This window comes from Meleagris gallopavo, chromosome 1 (genome assembly GCF_905368555.1).
Source record: "Meleagris gallopavo chromosome 1, MGAL_WU_HG_1.1, whole genome shotgun sequence".
Lineage (NCBI taxonomy): Eukaryota > Metazoa > Chordata > Aves > Galliformes > Phasianidae > Meleagris > Meleagris gallopavo.
The window spans coordinates 51,274,723-51,292,975 of NC_139404.1; the positions used below are offsets into that span (position 1 = coordinate 51,274,723).

General features: G+C 41.8%; 1 protein-coding gene across 27 annotated transcripts in view; it reads left to right on the forward strand.

Annotated features, from left to right (window-relative positions):
* RBFOX2 (RNA binding fox-1 homolog 2) overlaps positions 1 to 18,253 on the forward strand; it is a 162,837-nt gene that overhangs the window by 121,691 nt on the left and 22,893 nt on the right. For 24 of the 27 annotated variants that reach the window (XR_014884209.1, XR_014884218.1, XR_014884219.1 and 21 more), the window contains 3 exons: positions 4,763 to 4,816; positions 13,721 to 13,813; positions 16,451 to 16,511. Coding sequence is in view for 22 of the 27 variants with exons in the window: in XM_085227325.1 (XP_085083451.1) it covers positions 4,763 to 4,816; positions 13,721 to 13,813; positions 16,451 to 16,511 (208 nt within the window). In the remaining 5 variants the exon portion in view is untranslated. The remainder of the gene's footprint in view (positions 1 to 4,762; positions 4,817 to 13,720; positions 13,814 to 16,450; positions 16,512 to 18,253) is intronic. The other 3 variants (XM_085227206.1, XM_085227250.1, XM_085227239.1) reach the window with 1 other exon arrangement.

Sequence of the window (18,253 nt, forward strand, 5' to 3'; positions counted from 1 at the left end):
TCAGTGGGTATAATTTCTCATCTAACTTTCTTCTGGTGTCAAGAGTGCAAAACACCTCCATGAGCCTACGCTTTCAGGCTAAAAAGTTGACTATAGGTCTTTCTGCCAGTAAATGGATTTGAATCCACAAGTAATTCATGATACACAGCTATTGACAATGTCAAAAAAGTACTCATTAGGTATTAAGGTAGGCAAATAATACGATGGAGCAAGAATAATAGATCAGATCTGGAAAAGGACTCTGCTTTTTGATTACATTGAACATTCGAAGGAGAAAATCTATCTTTTGGGTGTTGAGATGGATTTCAGCTTCTTTAGTCTCTGTCTAGTACTGACTCCTGATTACATGTAATTGAGTCCTGTATGACAGTACTGCAGAACAGGAGTTCTGACATGAAGAAACCTCTTTGTGACAACTCTTGTCTCCTAGCTCTTCCTGCAGTAAGAGAGCACCAGGCCTTTGCTTCTGCTGATTAATCTGAGTAGTGTTAGAAAGGCTGTTTATCCTGATGTTTCACTAGTTCAGTTCCTGGAGTCACCTTCTGTGACTGAATGGTGGTGTGCTCAGCACTGCTTGAGCATCATGCTCTGGCTGAATGGCCACACCAAGGACCACAGTGCTCCTCTACAGAAGTACGTGTGCCACAGCAGCTGTCATGAACTATTGGACTGTCTCATAAGGGTTTTACGAGTCCTCTCAAACCCATCTTCGGGTCTCTGCTGCTTCTGTGGGTGCAGCTCCAGATAGAGATTTCTCAGCTCGAAGACATCCCATCAAGTGGGGAGCTGGGGCAAGGGCACTCAGTGCAGCTGGGACCCCTCCTACATACAAAATGCTCTTGCTTGTGCACCTCAGGCTTGAGGACCTGAAATTATTTCCTGCATAAGCAATTGGTTTCTTGGTGATGTTGAACTTCTAGTGAAATTTAGACCTTCACTGAAAATGGACTGTTGGGTATCTTCTGGGTTTAGTTACTTTATTGCACTCATCTCTCAGTGAATTACATAGCTGCTTGGGCATAGAAGAATCTGTTGTAGCAGTTGGAGGTTGTCAGATAGTGGCTTATGTTACCTTTTGATTGTTCTATAACTTACAGAGAATTCACCTTATAATCCCTTTTGTTGGCTTCTGTAGGGTTAAGTTATTTGTCTGGCACATTTTGGAGCTGGTTTCTGAAAGCTATAGACAGGCAGAGGAGGTAGGGCCAGCTGGAACAGAGCCCGCAGGAGGGGCCCTACCAAACTGTCAGTGCCTTGGAAGGCAAAAGCTCTCTGGTGCCAGATCTCTCAAATTTATTATATGTAATGTAGTTATGGCCTCTGCTGGAAAAATCTGCTGCCTTCGTGTCATCTGGGTAGAAAGAAACACACAGCATGCGTGCTCCTCCTCTCACAATGCCCTTGCTTTATGAGGTGCATCAACTTCAAGCAAGAAAATTAGGTTCTGTTCATAGCTGTTGTCTGTTAATACCCCTTAAAACTGTAATCTCCAACAGCCCTTGCTGCCATTGTAGAAAAGATGATTCTAATTTACCTGCTTTCCTAAAAAACAACTGAATACATGTGCAAAATCACTTTAGGGAGCGGAGGACTAAGACACAACAAGATTCTGAGAGTCCTGTGCCATAGCATGATTGAAAGTGTGTGTGTACGTATGTGCATACCTGACATATGGTTGAGATATGTACTTATATATCTGACACACAGCCAGTTCATGGAGGAGGCTTCTTGTGACCTGATGTGTAGCAGGGTGATGTGCTGGTCTCTCAGTCACATAATAAGCTGTTGAAGTCACGATGAAGAATGTTTGATATGTGTAGTTTTATTGTGCTTTCTTTAGAGGCTCAGAATTTTTTTTCCACTGCTGTTCTGCTGGGTTGTAAATAGACATTCATGGTAATAGTTGAGTGAAAGAATCAGGTCTGTGAGCGCAGTGATTCATGCCTTCAAGGTCAGAGATTAGAGGGTTAGTCCCCATCATGGATGACATAAGCACGGGTCTTGTTTTATTTGGCTAGAGCCACTGTCTGCTGTAAAACACAAACATGCCTGTATGCACGATTTTAAAAAATTAATACGGGGGCATTTGGTGTTGATCATTGTTTTTAGATGGTCTGGCTTATCTGTACAGAATTGGTAACCTTTTGCAAAGGAGCTCTTAAAACTTCCATTGTTTGCAGTAGGTTGTTGACACTGGTAGGGGAAGCACCATCAGAGAACAAAGTGCCTTTTTATGTTCCACTAAATTAGATTCAGCTTTGAAGGAGATATAAACTGTTAAAATGAACTAGTTCTTTTTTCCTGCTTTCATTCTCCAGGAAAATTCTGGCACGCAACCAAAAAATGAAAGCCTCCAGTCCTGGACCTGCTGTAACCGTTGCAGCAGTAAGGACAAGAGCTGCGATATTTGGAGCTGCCAGAGCAGCTGTGGCAACGGCTGCAGCAGAGTCTTGGATAGCCCAGCACACGGCCTGCTGCCTCACAGCCTCACTGCTTTCTTCCAAGGAATTTCACAGAGCACGAAACCTCTCTAGCAAGCCTCAGTACAGCAATTAGCTGCTGTTGTCCATGCTAGTTTCTTCCCTCTTGCTTCATCAGACACAACTTGGGTGGAAAAGTGGTGAGGTGGCCATAGCCCACTGTAGGCTTCACTTACATTCAGCGTTACCTCCAGCTTTTTGCCAGTCCTTAGGAATTAAATGCACAAGACAAGGTTTCCTGCTGGTGTGGAAACTCTGAGCAATGAGCTTGGCCGATTGGGGCTGGCAAGCAGCTCTGGCAGCAATACCCAAGTATCCAGGCCCAGCTGGGTGTGGAGAAAGGGGAAGATGGCAAAGCGTAATTGTGCACCAGAAGCTGCACAGTTTGTTCTCTTTTAAGACAACTCTAATGAAGAAGAAACCGGTGATTTTTGATGGCTTTGAAGTTTCTGAAAATAATTTTGGCATTTGCATTTATCAAGAGCCCGGCTGTTTCAGCGTGTGTGGCAAGGCTAGACAGCTGAGCTGATCTGGCAGGGACGGATCCCACTCTTGGGCTGAACATTCAGCTTTCCGTTCTCTCTTGCTTCTCAAAGCCTTTACACTCCCATGACCCTTTGAATCAGTTCTGACCAGTAAACTGTCAAAAATATGTTACTCATTCCATTTGTTGGGCTACTCTCTTGTGGAATTGGGGGGCTGTATCACATGATGTATGAGTGAAAATGAGAACTAGGGCCAGCTCTTGGAAGCTGGTGAGGCCAGGCAGGAAGGATGAAGGAGCAGGAGCAGCCCTTTGGCAGCCGTAAGCTGTCAGATTGGTTCAGCCTGTCTGAAACACTTGTAGTTTATCAGGAAAGCAGTCGTGACTGATTTCTTTCATGGCAGTGCCCAAGTAACAAAGACAACAAAAAGCAATCAATGGCTAATCTCCTTTATAGACAAGCCCACACCAAGCATGGGATAGAAATAGAAAATGTATTTTAGCTGTGATTGGCACAGCAGTGGTCAAAAGAGGATCCAGCATGGATCAAGCCTAGCTGTTGAGATGTTGAGGCTTAAAGGAAGATGCAGTTGCTGCTCACGTTTACGTTAACATTATTCAAACTTTGTGTAACATAAGATATTATGCACTCAATTGTTCTGGAGATGAATAGAAGATCAAGTATTGTCCTTACACAATAGAACAGTAAAAACAACATCTGTGATCCAGCATTTGTAAAAAGAATACAACTATCTCCTTTTTAAGAATGGAAGATGGAAGCAGACAGAAACTATAGCTAAAATTGTTGGAAGTTTCATTTGCATAAAGACGATTGAAGGGACTTAATAGCTTTTTACTGCTTTACATATCCAAAGCTTCTCTTTAGTCATCATGGCTTACTGTTGCAAATGTTCCACGTCTGCAAATCTGGACACAAATCTTTCAAGCAGGGCACTCAAAAAATAAGCATTATACCCACTTGACTTGATATGGAAATGTTGATTTAAAAAAATAAAATAAATCGACAAATATCACTTTGCATGGTGACAAAACATAAGGATGATGGTCCCTAGAGATGGTGTTCATCATCTTTTCTAACTGTGGAACCATCCTTTCTTTTTTTGTTGTCTGTTCTTTCATTTCCTACACCCTTTAAAACTTCTGCAGGTGATGAGATGGAAAACTGTGATGTTGAAAGCTTTTGTGAAAAACAGGGTAGGAAAAATGCTTAAATTCTGGAGATATACATTGCTTTCAAACCAATTATGACTTTTCCATATGTGTGTTCCTGAGAATGAGATCTTGGACCTGTCTTTCTGGAGAACAAACCTTTGGAAATACAGCATTTCTAGTGGAGTATTGCGGGGCTCTGTTGAAGTAGTAATGCCTTACAAATAGATAACTGGTTTGAATGTGACCAGTTCGGTAGCAGCACTAAAATGTGTTCCCAGCTAAAGGATGTGATCAGTATATGGTTTCACAGTGTGGAAGCCTTTTTAACTTGTAGTTCTTGTTTTCCTCAGTTTTGGTCTGTGCACGGACAGCTGGAATTCCTAAAACTCTTCTGGAGATCTTTCTTCAGACTTTTTTGAGGAAAAAACCTTGTGTCTGTGGCCAAGAGGATCTGCATGTCATAAGCTGAAAGAATTCAGTCACATCACTGCAATTTTATGCCTTTGTGTATATGCTAGAAATTGAAATAGTCTCATCTCCCTTCTTACGTTTAGCCAGCCCCAAAAAGTTACCTGAAACGGATTGACAAAAATAAATCTTTTTTTTCCCCCTTGTCTCTTTGCAGCAATTTGGCAAAATCCTTGATGTAGAGATAATCTTTAATGAGCGCGGCTCCAAGGTAAGTCCTGTTTCTGTACTCGCTTCTCATGTTTTGATTGCACAGAGTAAAAGGCAGTTTGTTGCCTAGAGAATATACTTTGTAGAGATCACCAGGAATTAGTGTGATGGGGGAAGGGAAAAGCTATCCTGGGGACTGTCTCCTGTTCCCTCTGACTCCAGACTCTGAGCATGGTCATTTCTGGGCAGCATGTACGAATGCTCCTGGATGCTCCCATCTGTAATAAGGGATCAGGTTCCCAGTCTTTTGAACAAACAGGGAGTCACTTGAGCCTTCATAACAACCCCTTCTCATTGCCCGGGCAATGGGTGCCCTGTGGGGAAGGCAGAGTAAATTAAATCAGTGTCATATGAAGGGAGCTAGTAAAGATATATATATTAATAATAATAATAATAAAAAATAAATAATAAAGAAACAAAGACTGACCACTCTGCCCCCTCCCCCCCCCCCGAAACCACATCTTCCTTGCATTAAAATATTCCCCTAGAATAAGTGTAGTATCTAACATGTGGAAGGATCTTGTTTATTCTCTTCTGTAGACTTGCTCAGTATTTCTGAGAAGCTGACCTTTCTCATTCGAGATATTTGATGCTTAATAAAAGCATCCCAATTCCCCTTGTCCTGCCCCTGTGGACCTCTCCCCGTTGAATTTGCACTTGAACACCTATCTTCATTCTTAAAATGTATTAAGAGGGAGGTTTTGTTGAGAGCAGCCAGTGGTAATATATTTCTCTCAAAATGAAATTTCAGATGTTGCTCAGGTCAGTTGCAGAGAGATTCAGTGATCTTTGTCCTAATTGGCAGTTGGTCTAATCATGTAACCAGTGTCACCACAATGACAAATTGATGTGATTCTCTCTCTGCCCAGGAGGTTCAGCACTGGAATAGCAGGGAATTTTGCAGGTCAGGAGCAAGGTGCATTGCCAAAGCTCTATGGGGGAAGCTTGCACAGTGCATGTCTATACTCTGCTTGACTTAATCAATGCTAAGATTCCCATTTTCAATTAAAACAAAACTTCCCTACTCCCCACGTACACGTGTGTGCACATGTGTGCATGCACACAAGAGATTTTGAAGTTGCAATTCAGCTAAGCAGTTTCAGTTTAGAGCTTTTATGTCTGTCTCCTGGATTTGAGGTTCACTATCTTAACGTGGCCTCTTTGCTTTAACATATCTTCTGGGGTCTGTTCATGTTCAGAGCCCTCTGCAAATTCAACCCGTGTTCCCCAAGATGCATTCTGAAATTCTTCAGTCTCTGTGTTATCTGGAAACCAGAAAGCAGTTGATCTGCATACAAAACAAATGAGATTTGGCTCTTTCCCTTTCCACGTTTAGTTTGTGCTTAAAACCCCACCACCAAACATGGTATTTCTTATTTCTTTTTGTTGTTTTAATAAAGCAGTCTGAAAGAGTAAATGCCTTTATGGCTTAGTTAGAGAGCTTTACTTCCCTTTGGGGATAAAAATCTATACGCTTTACCAAAACAATCAGCTATGCTGAGTTTGTAAATATTTATTCTGCTCTCTGCTGTTCTTCTGATATTTATAGGCCAGAGCTGTCTGTGAATTAGTCTCAATTTTGGTCATTTCTATTTGGCTTTGGGAACAGCCTCTGGCATCTATCAAAATCCCTATTTTTTTGGATGTATGTGCAAAAGGAAGAACAAAAATAACTGGCCTGACAAAGTGCTGAGCTCTATCCCTCATCTTCGTCTGCCTGTGCTTTCCAGCACAATGTTTTCTTCTCTGCATGTGAATTTCACTCTTGCTTTGCCATCCATACAGGCCTATATTAAACACCCACTGCTGCCCTTTACCTTCTAGGCAACACTAACATTGGAGACTTTCTGTGAAGACTTGATTTATCGCTATGAAAGATATTTTCTTCTGCAGTTGTTAAAGATCAAGGCTTCTGGTTTTCAGTTAAAACAAAAATTGTTGCTGAGGAGTTCCTTGACCAATTTTATTCCAAACCCTTAATAAGCACGCGAAAAAAATAAAGCGATCCAAAGAGATGTTCTTCCAGCCCACGACCATGCAGTTTTCTACTGCTTTTTTTGGTCATCTTACAGCAAAAAGCAGTTGCAGAACTGATAGCCAACGTGAGGGATGGGGCAGAATCTGAACAGAATGAGAAAACACCCAAAGAATAATTTTGTGGTACCCCTGCATCCTTCTCAACCTAAAATAATCAGTGTTTTAAAAGAATGTGAGATTATTCCTGCTTAGCATGAAAATGGGAGGCCCCAGTGTTTGAGTGGGGTGTAGCTGCACGAAGCACCTGGTATTCACATAATAATGGAAAAACAACAGTTTGGTGATCTGATGGTGAAGCAAAGGAAACGGATCTTTCTGGAGGCCGCTCACTCACTCTTGGGTTCTTCCTCCACCTTAGGAAAAAAAAATCTGAATGCATTTTCCTGCCCTGTGGTTTCCATTCTAATCTAATGATATGAAACCTCTCTCTTCTTCTCCTCCTCCTCTCTTTTGGGAATCCGAAAGCAGATGCTCCTGCTGCCTGCCTTGTGCTGTGTTCTCAATGCTCCCTCCCCTTCCCTGGGTTCCTAAGGGTGTAGAGTTTTGTGTATATGTTTTGTCAATATTTAAAAGGTACAGGTGAATCCCAAACTGCCCACCCAGGCTACGATGGGCCTGAGCAGCGCTTTGTCCTTGGGCCTGCTCTAGTGATGGCAGGCAGGAGGGCCTGGAGGAGAGCTGCAGTTGGTAATCTGCCTTTTGAATCCATCTGAGATGACCAGGCAGTGTTCTTTCACAGCTGTAGTGGTGTGCCTGAGGGAACCATACCAGACAGACTATGTGTTTGAGGTCTCTGTGCATTTAAGAAGTTTGTAAGAGCAGTGTGTGTACGTCACAGCCACCTCATGCCTCAGGTTCTTGTGCTTGGCTTAGGAAGTGTTATTTGTTGTCTTTCCTTATCACGGCAGACTAGGAGGCAGCTAATAATTAGTTTTGCTGATTCTTCTCTGAAAGCAATGTGAATGATTGTTCCCTAACTCGATTTCTGCCTGGATTCAGTCTATTTAGTAGGATTATATGGGTAGACTTCACACCGATGCTGTTTAGCTGCACGTGGAAACAAGATACAAACTTGAAACATCCAGTGAATTTCATTCAGTTCTTTCTTTAGCCTGTGTGACAGAATGACGTTAGTCTTCCCTCAATTTATTTATTACTTTTTGCTTGCTTTCAGGAAGCTATCAGTTTGCTCCAGTTGTCCTGTGTGCCTTTATAGTTCTAGTTCTGACCCATATAAATAAATGCCTAGAAATAGCATTCTGCTCATGGTTGCAATTCGCCATGCACTTCACTGAACCATGAGTAAAACACCTCCGGAGGAAACTGAGGGATGGGATTCCCACACCTCTTGTTGTGGAGCTGTAGATACATATTTTGGCACTGTTGTGCTGAACTGAACAAATGGACATATTTGCAGAATTAATGCAGTCTGCCCGAGTAACACTTGAAATGAGAAGCCCATGACATTCATAAAGCTGCAGGGGAGGGGAATCCCAGTTCTCTGCTCGATGCTGTCTGCCGGGTGGCATTCTGAGATGTGCCCTCAATGACATTCAGATACCAAGAGCATATAAGCACACAACAAAACCTTGGCTGAAGAAGGGGCATGTTTTAGGTTTCTGCATGGTAAGAGTTCGTGTTAGTGCAGACTGAAAGCCTAGATTTCAGGATTACCTTCCAGTTGGAAAGTACAAGTTGATAAAAAAGGAGAGTGGTCTCTGAATTCTTGTTTAGGAGTCAAGTGTCAAAGTGCAGTATTTTCTTCAGTAATTGTTTGTATAGTTGCTTACATCTGGTCTTCATGAGGGAAATGCACATGTTTAGTGGGTGAAAATCCTTAAATACATTGTACTAACTAGAAACTCATACAGAAAGCTGTATGGAAACACATAAATCTTTGCTTGCTGTTAACTACAGGCTAAGATAAGGATATTTAGGTTTTAACAATTCTGCCTAAAAGATTGTATGTTTGCATGTATGTTTATTTCTTTGAGTGAAATAGATGGTTTGAGTTAGCCACTGCAATTCTGGACCTAATTCCCAGCCAAGGAAATAGATACACTCTCTTGTTACAGAGGTAACAAGAGGTGTTTTCATTTTAATTCTATTTTTATAATTTTTGTTCAGGTGTCATCAGTTGAGGTAGAAATTCAGATGTTATTAACACAGAGATTTAAATACAAGATGCCAGCCAGTGTCACTTTCTTAGGTCAACAAATTTATAATACTGGTGGCTTGAGGTGAGATGTGACCTTTGTCCCTTAGTCCCAGTTTACTCAATTACAGTGTAATACCATGGCTACCTTCAACTCCTTGATCATAAACGAATGAATTAAAATTGGTCCACACACTGTGAACTGGTTTACTTACGTTTGAGTAATTAAGGTTGAAGTTGATGGCCTGATATCACAAAGCCCCTATGGAACAGAGCACCTTCCTGGTGGTGCTCATTTCATTGGGCAGGGAGTTGCTAAATTAGCCAAAATGTGGGGAATGGATTTAAAAATCATAATAAAAAAATGATCTGAGAGGGTGAGAGTTTGATATTGAGCCAGCAGAAGATAAGCTTTCATTTCTCTCCTTTTTAGCTAGATAAATTCCTGCATCTAGTTCACTAGGTAGTGCAAGTAGATTCTGAGGGCCTTTAATTTCAAGACACGCTCAGGAGTTGTATGGGGAACTGGAAGGGCTGCTGAAGTGATGGCAGCTTTGGTTTACACTGGTTCTCTCATCAGTTTGAAGTGCATGCATGTAACTCAGGTAAGGTGTGCTTCTGAATTTCGGGCTGTACTCCTGCTGGTGCATCCCAGTCCTGCTCATCTCAGGTGGATTACACTGAAACCCTCCTCCGCTCTCAGATGCCTTGGAAACAGGTAGCCTAAACTTATGTCGCTTGGCCATTTCTTCAGGCTCCTAAAAGTTGGTTTACGTATGTGGGGAAGGGGGAATATATAATCTGTTCAAAAACAAGCACAGCAGTAGAGGAAGGCAAAGCCCATTGCTGGCTGCGTGCTCTGTGGGGGTACAAGGCAAAGACTCTGCTGCTGAGGTGACTGTCTAAACTCCATGACAAATGAAGGGTTAACAATGCATGGATTTCAAGGGGCTCTGTTTAGTTTCCTTTGTTTTTATTTTTATTTTTTTGTTTTATTTTTTTGTTTTTTGTTTTTTTTTTGTTTTTTTTGTTTGTTTAATTTCTGTGTTCTGGCCACACCCAGGAGAACCGTCTGCTTTTGATTTCTCCCTTTACGGTTACATGGTAAATTTTCTTTCTCATTCTTCAGAGATGGAAACGTTCAAAACTCTCTCTATACATTTATTTATTTATTTATTTTGACACTGCTCATCATGTTGCTTGTTATTTATTGCAGAGTCTGAGGCCAGACTAAAAGGGTGGCAGTTACTCGGTCTCTTCAGGCCCTTTGAATAAACCTTTGGGTAAAAGGGGGCTTAGTCTGGCCCTGCAAATTGCTCAGAAGTTCTGAAAATGTTTGTTGGGTTTATTCAGTGCCCACTGAGTACATTGAGGCTTACATTTATTTTCTGCTTGGGAAAAGTTCCCGGCACTTGTTGGTGGAGGGGAAATGTTGAAAAAATCAGCCTTATTATTTTAACAGCTTTATTAAACTCAAGGTATATGTATAAATTCTATCTAGAAACTTTAAGTCGTCTTTTTTTTTTTTTTTTTTTTTTTTAAAACCCAGGATTGCATCTTCCCTTCCTCTGGCTCCATACGTAGTACCGTGGGGCAAACCAGTACCTGCTGTAGATCTGAGCTAGCAAACATTGGTCATCTGCCTCCTGTTCTTGTTTTTTTCTTTATGGTTAAGACAACCTTGGGAGGGAAAACTGAGAATGCTTTGTTGTATATGTTTCTAGGTACAAATTAATCCCTATTCTTTGCAGGTCATCTCTGAGAAGGAATTTAAAATACATGTATAATTTTTCTTCCCTGCATCAAAAATGTGTATTTAATTGCTGATTTTCGAACTTGGAAATAATAGAAATATCAAGCATGGCTCACTTATTTTTCCTGATGAAAAGTTGAATGTCTTAGGAGTTGCATTAAGAAGACTAACCAAGCGGGCACAAATATTGACTCTATCATAGTCAACTATGTAAAGTGTTAATTCAGCATTGATGTTAAATGGTTTTCAACAGAGTTGCATAAGCTAAGGATTGATCTGCGAATAATAAAAAATCTAGTTGATTAGGTATGTTGTTCAGAATCAAATCAACTCTGTTTTAATTCACGTTGTTAATTATTCCTATCTAGTCTGCATGTGGATTGTACCCTACCTTGATTTAACTTACTAAAAATACTGAAAATTCCAAGTCGCTTTAAACGTATTTGATGGTAATGTTTTGAAGTCCCTTACAGACTTCATTAATTGAGAACAAATGTGAATTTAAATGGTCTTAATTTGGTTCTAGTCTGCACAGGCTAATGTCTAAAAAATTACCTTCCCTCTGTTCTCCAGCTTTCAGTTCACAGAATCACAGAAGACATAAATCGTGCTCAGGCTCTGCAGGATTTTCTAGAACAAACAAAAATTTTCATGTCAAAAGAGAAGAGGGAAATAGAGATTGCTGTCGCAGTCTTTTCCTCCCCTCCTCCCCAGACCTTTTTAAAGGTGCTTTTTTCCCCATTACATTGAACAGAGGGAAACGTGTTACTCTATTTCTCAGTCTCCCCTTTCTCTGTAAGTGTTCTTTGAAGCAGATACAATACACTGTCCCTTCATAATCAGCTTTGTTATTATACCACCCCCCAGTTCCCTGCAACCTCTTATAGAGTTGCGTGTGGTTGGACTGATTTATTGGCCCTGATCTCTCGTAGCTCTGATTTTAATTCATTGCAACTGAAAGCATTCGTTGTTCTGAAAAAGGCAACAGTTTATCTATATAACCGTTTATTTCCTTTAAGTGGAGAAAAGAAATTATCTGAAGTTTTAGATTAGAGACTTGGCACCCAAAAGGGAGAGCTCTTACTGGTTTCAATGTGACAGTATTGGGATATCCAAGTTTGGTTTTTTGTTTGTTCGTTTGTTTTTATTACTGCTGTTCCAGAAAGAGGAAAAAGAAAAAAAAAAAAAAAAAAAAAAAAAGAAAGGCTACATTACATTTTACAAACATGTAACAGTTTTGTGCTGGAAGCCTAGCTCTGGATGATAAAGGCCAGCATGTGCAAGGCAGCTTCTTAAGACTAGTGTGGTGCAGCCCTTTAAAAAGCACTTACGGTGATGGCTTGCTTGTGTCTTGTTGTAACAGTGCCTAGAAGCCAAGATGGTATTTTTTGAGTATCCAAGCATCCTGAGCCTGAGCTTCATGGAGGGGCTGCCAGGCTAGCATGCCATTTTCCTGACAAAGCATAGCTTGCAGTTGATCAGCTTACCCGTTGCTCTGCTTAATATCAGGGGTTTCCATTGCATTGGATACAGACTTTGGTCTTCCTGCTTTTGCGTTAAACTGGGATTTGCTTTACAGTAAGCCATAGAAGCCATTTCTCCTCCTGTTCTTCAGATACTCTGAAAGCAAAACGCAGGCAAGTTTTTGGCTTGGCCCTGCTCTCTGCAATGGCATGAAAATTATCTCCTCCTGATTGTCTGTGGTAGGGCACCGTTTCCTACGAGCTAAATTCCTAATCCCCTTAGTCATAGATCTGCTTGACTGTCAGAGCACTCACCTCCGAGAAAGTGAGCATGTTTTCCACTGCCCTTGTACCCAACTGCTTGAGTTGATGGCCATGTGAGCATGTGGGACAGGAGCATTGCATGTGCCGTCCTAGACTAGGTAAATCTGAATCGTTGGTACAATCAGGGGTGACACATTGGTAGTCCTTGAGCTTGTTTTTACAAGCTTTGTAGTGTGTCTAGGTAGAGATCACCACCCATGGAACAGAGGTTGCCAGCTTAGAACAAAGCGAAGTAAGATGGGTGGCAGTCGCTGAAGCAGGGAACAGTAGTCCAGAAGAGCCAGAAAAACCCTCTCTTTACCAATAGGTCTGTGTTGAGGTGTTCAGCAGGTCCAACATGGCGCAGGTAGGAAAATATGGAAACTAGAACAACGCTAATTGCTCTAAATCATGACGTTGAGTGATGTTCTTCTCCTGATGCTACCTAGAAGCCCTCCTTTCTCTCAGGGCCCCATGCATTATTAGGGAAGTCATAGGCCTAGAAGTAGACGTGAGCTGTGCCCTGAAGAGCTTGCAAGGGATGCATTGCAAACAGTCCTTCCTCTCAGCCGTTCTCCAAGGTAGGTGATTATTAATGTCTCGATTTTACAGGTGGGAAAAGCAAAGTTCAGTGTTCGAATTGCCCAAAGCTTCGCAGAATTCCCGATGCCAGGAACTCAGGTGGCAGTGAATGTTCAAGAGACTGAAGTGCTGTGCTGTCCTGTCCTGTGCCCGGGGCAGGCAGCGGGCTCAGCACTGTGTGCGTTTGCTTTCAGGGACAGGACCTAACTTGCTGCCTATGCCAGGTTTAGTTCTTTGAAAAGAAAAAAAAAAAGAAAAAAAAGAAAAAAAAGAAAAAAAAAACAGCAACAACAAAAAAACCCTTAAAACAAAACAAATTGTCTCGAGTAACTTTGTACTTCTTTTTTGGTCTGGCCTCAATTGCTTTTATGTTTTCTTTTTTTAATTACTCTTATTATTCTTATTATGATTACAGTTCCTTTTGTTTTATTGAATTTTAATTTCTTTCATTTATGAAACATGCATGAACCAACAATGTGACTCTAGGAGGTTATTGCTGAGTTGTGCTGATGTCGATTTCATACTGTGATATTTTTTCTCTATTTACCTAGAGATCAGTATTTCAATATATAACGATGTGCATGTTTTCCCCCCTTCTCCCGCTGCATGCAGGGATTCGGGTTCGTAACTTTCGAGAATAGTGCTGATGCAGACAGGGCCAGGGAGAAATTACACGGCACCGTGGTAGAGGGCCGTAAAATCGAGGTGCATGTCTTCAGTAATTCAATTTCTTCTTTATATTTATTCTTTTGATTTCTTTTTGTGTCTTGCCTCACTTATTTCACATTTGGATCCCAGTCTCGTGTGTGCGTGTGTGTTTGTGTCTGTGTCCTTCACCTCCCTGCACTGAAATGTATACAAGTTTTACACCCCTTTATAAAATATTTTTATCGTTGTTTTGGGTATTCTTCTTTTCTGTTTCCTTTTTTATTGAGTTTTTTTTTTCCCCACCCACTCCAAATTTTTGCCCTTCTGCTGTCTTGATTTTTCCTTTGCTTCAGTTTGCGAGGCTCCGATCTCCTGTTATCAGGCCTGAACGACACTAACTGAAAGAGTACTGTCCGACTTGTGACTCTGTGCCTGCACAGAGAGCAGGGGGCCAGCCAGTCTCCTCTCTTTCCTCGAGGCCAGTTCTCCTCCACACAAGTGTGAGATGATGGGCAGGGAGGTGGGGGGCAGCTAGACTGCAACGCTCCTGGCTCTCACGTGGGCCCTAGATGGGTGCGATGGGGTGATGTTGGACGGCCAGCGGGGCCGTAGATGTGGGGTCGGCCCAGAGCTGGCCAATTTGGTGATCCACCATGGTGAAGGCTAACTGGCTCTTCCTTCTCTCCCCCTTTCTTGAAAACAAGCAAACAAAAAAAGAGTACAAATATTTGAACGAATATGAATACAAAAAACAAAAGCCGCCGTTTTGAGTAAGATGTCTGCATATTTTGCTTTTTTTGTTTTTGTTTTTGTTTTGTTTTTTGTTTTTTGTTTTTTTTTATTTCCCTTTTCGATGGTCTAGCGTTTAGGGCCCTTCACTTGACTCACTCTTTCCATGGTAACTATACACAATGCTGGCGATGGTACGAGTTGGCGGTAAGTGAAACAAAAGCGCTAGAGAAGAAGCTTTTTTTTTTTAATTTTTCTTAAAATTACAAAAAAAAACAAAATTAAGAAAGAAAAAATCCATCTGCCATCTCACATTAACACAACGAAATGTGATTTGACTTGTTGTCCCCACCCACCTCCTTCCCCCCTCTCCCCCTTTTATTTTCAATGCTGTTGAGTAATGCCGCCTGGACTTTGGATGTACATATCGTTTTGTAGCAGTCTGAGCTGTTTGATTACTGACTTCATGGTGATTTTCCCCCTGCACATCTTACTCAGAGTTACTGAACTCCAGTTTGGCTGGTTTTTATTAATGCACTCATTTCCTCTTCTCTCTCTCCTGCCCCTTCTTTCTGCCGCTCTGAGACCTGTTTGTAGCTGTTACTGTTCCTTTCCTCTACCTTTTTTTTTCTTTTTTTTTTTTTTTCCCCCTTTCCCAGTTTATTTGTTTACTCGGTTAAATGCAGCTGTTGGTCTCTTTGCTGACTGGTGGTTTCTGATCAGTTCTGGCGATTTTTCCTTTAAGTGCTTGTGTTGCACTTTGCTGTAGCAGCTGATTTCAGGCACTCGCTCCATTTTAATGATTGTCTGTGAGACCCTATCTCCTCCCTCCTCCCTCCCCAACCACTGAATCAATTGTGTTTTTTTTTCTTTCTTTTATCTGTGTGTGTTTAACTGCATGCTCTCAGTCTCATCATTGTTGTTTCCCATTCTTTCTTTTTAAATGTGAAATGTTTCAATTGTTTTGGGGCTAAAACGAGAGTAAATGTAGTTCCAGATTCCCCACCTTGCATACGCTCACCTTTCTTTAAGTCTCAAGGGCCCAGAGCAGCTTTTATTCTTATAGTATTTTTTTCTTAACCTGGATTCCCATTTGGTAGATGTTTTGATAAATTATTGATGGTGGATAAAGACTTTCGCCCTCTTTGCAAGAACTCTGAGGCTGTCTGACGCAGGGCTGCAGTAACTTGGCTTCCAAACTGGTCCATCTTTTCTTTGTCAGCACCATCTCTGTGGTAACACCCCACTTGCTTGAGCAATCAAACCGCTTGGAACGATGCAGAGCTCTGTAAAGAGGGTGGAGGGCACAATAAACAACACTGAAAGACCCATCTCTACTGCTATCCATTTCTTCTCTTTATTTGGGAAAAAATAATTTGGAAAAAGACTTAAATATGGTGGGGAGCAAATCAGTGAATGCAGTCTGTCCAGACACTTTGTGGCTTGCCCAAAATTTCCAACCATGGCAGTTCAGATCTTAAGCTGATGGGCAGTTTACATTTTTCTACCTCAAACCCATTTGTGATCTGTGGGCTCCAATCCAGTGGTGAGCTTGAGGAACAAGTCAGCTTGTGCATCACCTGCCCCACTACCCTGTCCTGGGCTGCAGCTGTGAGCACCAAATGTTTTGCCCTTCAGAGGGATGAGCTGATGGTAACCATGCACCAAGGGGTGCCAGGGTGTCTGAGAATCTGCACTTTACTCTTGTTGGCCTTTTGTTTAATGCATAATTTAAAGTGCCATGTTTAGCTGTAACATTTAAAATTAAATGGCAATTGTTAAAAGTAATTTTAAAACTGCATTCTTGTAAAATTAGTTATCTAATTTTTTTTGCTCAGAAAAGTATAGTGTGTATGTGTGCGCGTGCGCGTGTGTGTGTGTGTGTGTGATATCAGAGTTGTCCATCATTTTCCCTAATGCCCTCTGCTTCCTTCCCTCTCCTCCCCATCCCCTTTTTGCTTGTAGGTTAACAACGCCACAGCACGAGTGATGACCAATAAGAAGATGGTCACGCCATATGCAAATGGTAAGAGAGACTGTTTGTACTAGTGCTGAGCTGAAAGATTAGAAGAAAGACTAAAGCTTCCTGGTGAGGGAAGGTCATGGGCTCTCCTCAGGACCTCCCAGCTGAAAAAAAACAAACCCAGACCTTCTCCCCAAAAAGGGAGATGACTCCCAAGCTCTAATCTACAGCTTTATACTTCAGTATAACTGTACAAGTTTATGAAGGAATACCATTTTTCAAGTGGAGAAGTTGGGGCAGAGAGGAGTAGTGATGTGCCCAGTACTGCCAAGCTAGGAAGGAAACACAAGGTCTGATGTTTCACCTGCCACTGCTGCAAGCTGATTCTGTGCCAGCTTGCAGTGGGCTGACCTTCGCTTAAATACCTAAATACAAATGGAATATCACTTAGGATATATAGCTGGATATATCTCAGCTCAAGTTCTAGCAGCAAAAGTGCAAGTGTCCCCAAGCAGCTGGGAAAATAGAGGCACTGGGCTGTTTGTATGTTCCCTTGTTACAGGCTGTGTCTGGCATTCAGTCGTTTTCCAACAAACCTGAATAGAGAATGACCAAGTTGTTTGGGCAATGAAGAATCCTGTTTTACTGGGCTATCTAGGTTCTTCTGTCTGTGCAGTGATTTTACTGCATGGGTGCATATATAGCATTAAAAAGTCATTCTTCTCCTGACTGAACTGAATGTTGCTTTGATAAACGTTTTGAAACTGAATCTTAGTCCTGAACCAGGCAGGAAGAATTCTTCTCGTCTTGAAGCAGGAACATTTTCAACAAGCAGGAAGCTATGCATAGGTAGTTGCTAGTGCAAGAATCCGTTCTAATTACAACCTAAGATTCAGAAAGGAGAAAATAAGGATTTTATATGTGGCTCTACTACTGAGCTGTTGTGTGGCTCTTGAAAAATCACATAGTTGTTTTTTTGGTTACTGAACTGGGGAAGCAGGGACAGGCAGAAAGATTGGGATTCTGGCTTTTAGTATTTGAAAGGAATTAGGAAATCTTACAGTGAAAGGCAATACAGCCATGTTTACATTTGCATGAGTGGAAGGACAGAAATTGTGCATGGCTATTTGGTATCAAAACCTGTCTTACATAAAAATGTCTTGTGAAATGTGGTGACAGGTAGGAATATTGTGCTTTAGCAGTCAACAATGTTTGCTTTAAAGCTGTGCAAAGGACTCGGTATTAGGCCAAGTGTAAAGCATGCTAACAAGTGGTGGTACAATCATTTCTGTACCGTGGGGCTGATCCCAGCCCTGTTATTGCCATCACTCGCATTACTGTTTGCTAGCAAGGTGTGCAGTGCAGGACAGTGTGCCCAGACTCACAGAGGGAACGTGTATTGCATCTCATTGGTTCAGATGAGGGAGTACTGTTGATGGGGCTGCACCTCACACGATTGTTCGTGTGGTTTCTAGGCTGGGTAGGAGTGGTGGAAGTGCAGTGTGTGTCAGGACTCCTAAAGCAAGACAGAGGAAAGATAGATATCTATTTCAGTAGAAATACTTGTGTGACTGCTAGCTGAGCTGAGTCTTTCCTCCTCTTTCCACACCAGGCCCAGATCACGGTGTTAGCTTTACATCCATCTTGTGTGCCCAGAGAGAAAGGTGATGGGCATGGCAGATGGGTTTCTAGATTTGGCTGGGGAAGGTGCTCTTCCTCACTCCCCTTCCACAGTGGCAGGCCAGTGGCGGCTCCTTTAAGCATTATTCTCCTGTGCTTTTTGTGTTGATGACTTCAGTTCTTGC